Raw genomic sequence first — 2,741 nt, forward strand, 5'->3', positions numbered from 1 at the left:
TGGAGGCCGCCATGAAGAAGCACGAGGCCATCGAGGCCGACATCTCCTCCTACCAAGAGCGCATCCAGGTGGTGGTGGAGCTGGCCCTGGAGATGGAGTCCGAGGGCTACTACGACACCAAACGCATCAGCGCCCAGAAGGACAACATCCTTCGGCAGTGGGGGCTGCTGACCGAGCTGGTCTGCGCCCGCCGTGCCCGCCTGGAGCAGAACCTGGCCCTGCAGAAGATCTTCCAGGAGATGGTCTACATGATTGACTGGATGGAGGAGATGCAGGTAGAGCTGGGGGCGTGGTGGGTACCGGGCAAGCCCCATGGAGGACGTGGCGGGTGGGTCTGGACCCCGTGGCCTCCTTCCCCAGGTGCTGCTGGTCTCCAAGGATTTGGGGAAGCATCTCCTGGAGGTCGAGGACCTGCTGCAGAAGCACGGGCTGCTGGAGGCCGACATCTCCGCCCAGACCGAGCGGGTGCAGGCGCTCAACGCCGCCGCCCTCAAGTTCTCGGAGCTGGAGGGTAACGTTGGGGCACCGGGACGGGCACCACGAGGACGGGGAGATGCTTGGCCTTGGGAGGGGTCAACCAAGGTCTTCAGGGTGTCGTAGACTGTCTCCGCTGAGATCCGGTTCCCCCGGCCCAGGCTACCAACCCTGCGACCCCCAGATCATCTGCAACCGGGTCAACCACGTCCAGACGTGCCTGGAGGAGCTGGGCGAGCTGGCGGGCAAGAGACGCAAGGAGCTGGAGGACTCCTGCCAGCTTTGGGCCTTCTTCCAGGAGATGGAGGAGGCCGAGGCCTGGATCCGCGAGAAGGAGCAGATCCTGGCCGCCAAGACGTGCGGCCGGGACCTGAGCAGCGTCTTGACGTTGACCAACAAGCACAAGAGCATGCTGGGCGAGCTGGGCAGCCGACGGGCGCTCTTGCACCAGACCATGAAGAGGGGCGAGCAGATCTTGGCCAAGAAACGCTTCAGCCCCGGTGGGATCCAGGAGAAGATGCGGGAGGTTCGCCTCCGCTGGAAGAAGCTGGAGGAGGTGACGGGGCTGCACCAACAACGGCTGCAGGAGGCCCTCAGCTTCTTCCAGTTCAGCGCCGAGACGGACGACCTGGTGGCCTGGTTGCAGGACACCTACCGCATCGTCTCCAGCGACGACTTCGGCCACGACGACTATTCCACCCAAGCGCTTCTACGGAAGCACCGGGCGGTGGTGGAAGAGGTGGAGAAGCACCGGGCGGCCGTGTTGGCCCTCCGGAAGCAGTTGGCTCTTCTGGCACCCGAGCATCGCCAAGGGGTTGACGTGCAGATCCGGGTGGTGGAGGTGGAGCAGCTCTACGAGGAGGTGGCCGAGGTGGCCGTGCTGCGGCAGCAGTGGTTGCAGGACGCCTTGGCCGTCTACCGCATGTTCAGCGAGGTGCACGCCTGCGAGGTCTGGGTGGACGAGAAGGAGCAGTGGCTGGAGAGGATGGAGGTGCCGGAGGAGCTGGATGAGGTTGAGGTGGTCCAACATAGGTCTGTGTGCGTGGGGCAGGGGGGGGTGGGAACGCAGCCGGGCGCCGTGGGTCCCTCGCCCCACCGGGGGACCCCGCCCCGCTCACATCTGCCTCTCCAGGTTCGAGAGCCTGGACCAGGAGATGAACAGCGTCATGGGACGGATCTTGGATGTCAACCAGGTGGTGCAGCAGCTGGTGGACGGGGGCCACCCCAGCTCGGAGGAGGTCCGCTCCTGCCAGGACCACCTCAACAGCAGGTACCGGCGTGGGGAGGGGGCCGAGCTGTGGGGCTGAGCCCGTCCTGGGGGTCAGCGATGCCCAAGGTCGGCCTCATCCTGCTTTGGGGGGGCTCCCGGATGGGGGGGAACCATCTGTGGGGTCCCAGCCTGGTGGGACGTCCCTGTGGGGTCCAGCTCTCTGGTGCAATGGGCCAAGCCCACCCCAAGGGTCGGCGACGTCCAACGGACCCCACTCCTGGTCCCGTCCCACCTCCATCCCCATCCCCAGGTGGAACCGGGTGGTGGAGCTGGTGGAGCGCAAGAAGAGCCAACTCGGCTCCGTCCTGAAGATCCAGAACTACCTGCTGGAGTGCGGCGAGATGAAGGCGCAGGTGCGGGAGAAGAGAAAAGCCATCGAAGCCACCCAGTCCGGCGGCGGCGACCTGGGCGGCGTCTTGGCCTTACAACGCCGCCTCTCCACCATGGAGGCGGCTTTGGTGGTTTTGGAACCTCGGTTGGTGGAGCTTCAAAGAGAAGGTGAAGCCTTGGCCGCCTCCCACCCCGGGAGAGCCCTGGAGATCCTGCTGCCCTTCGAGCAGATCAGCGAGGAGTGGGAGGCCCTGAAGCGGGCGCTGCAAGGTTGCGAGGACTCCTTGACCGTCGCCGGTCGCTTGCAGCAGTTCATCCAAGACTTGGACAACTTCCTGGGTTGGCTGGTGAAGACTCAAGCGGCCGTCGCCTCCGAGGAAGTGCCGGATAGCTTGGCCGAAGCCGAGAGGTTGTTGAACCAACACGCGGCCCTCAAGGAGGAGATCAACGGCTACGAGGAGGACTACGCCAAGATCCAGGCGGCCAGCGACCTCTTGGCCTTGGAGGAGACGGAGGTCCCTTACCTCTCGCTGCAGCAGTGGCTGCAGAAGCTGGACGCGGGCTGGGGCAAGTTGCTGCAGAGCTGGGAGACGCGGCGAGAGGTGCTGGTGCAATCTCACGTCTTCCACCTCTTCCTCCGGGATGTCCAACAATGCGAGACCAGCCT

The 2,741-nt window shown here is 65.0% G+C and overlaps 1 protein-coding gene across 1 annotated transcript; it reads left to right on the plus strand.

Annotated features, from left to right (window-relative positions):
* Nucleotides 1–5: 5 nt before the first annotated feature.
* Nucleotides 6–2,728, plus strand: LOC104615858 (spectrin beta chain, non-erythrocytic 4-like; the record flags this gene model as incomplete). Its single annotated transcript, XM_010285306.1, has 5 exons — nucleotides 6–275; nucleotides 361–511; nucleotides 636–1,506; nucleotides 1,607–1,744; nucleotides 1,995–2,728. Coding segments are annotated over 5 exons (2,164 nt in total), but the record flags the coding sequence as incomplete, so codon positions are not given.
* Nucleotides 2,729–2,741: the final 13 nt, after the last annotated feature.

This window comes from Phaethon lepturus, unplaced genomic scaffold, assembly GCF_000687285.1.
Source record: "Phaethon lepturus isolate BGI_N335 unplaced genomic scaffold, ASM68728v1 scaffold41970, whole genome shotgun sequence".
In the NCBI taxonomy this organism is placed as follows: Eukaryota; Metazoa; Chordata; class Aves; order Phaethontiformes; family Phaethontidae; genus Phaethon; species Phaethon lepturus.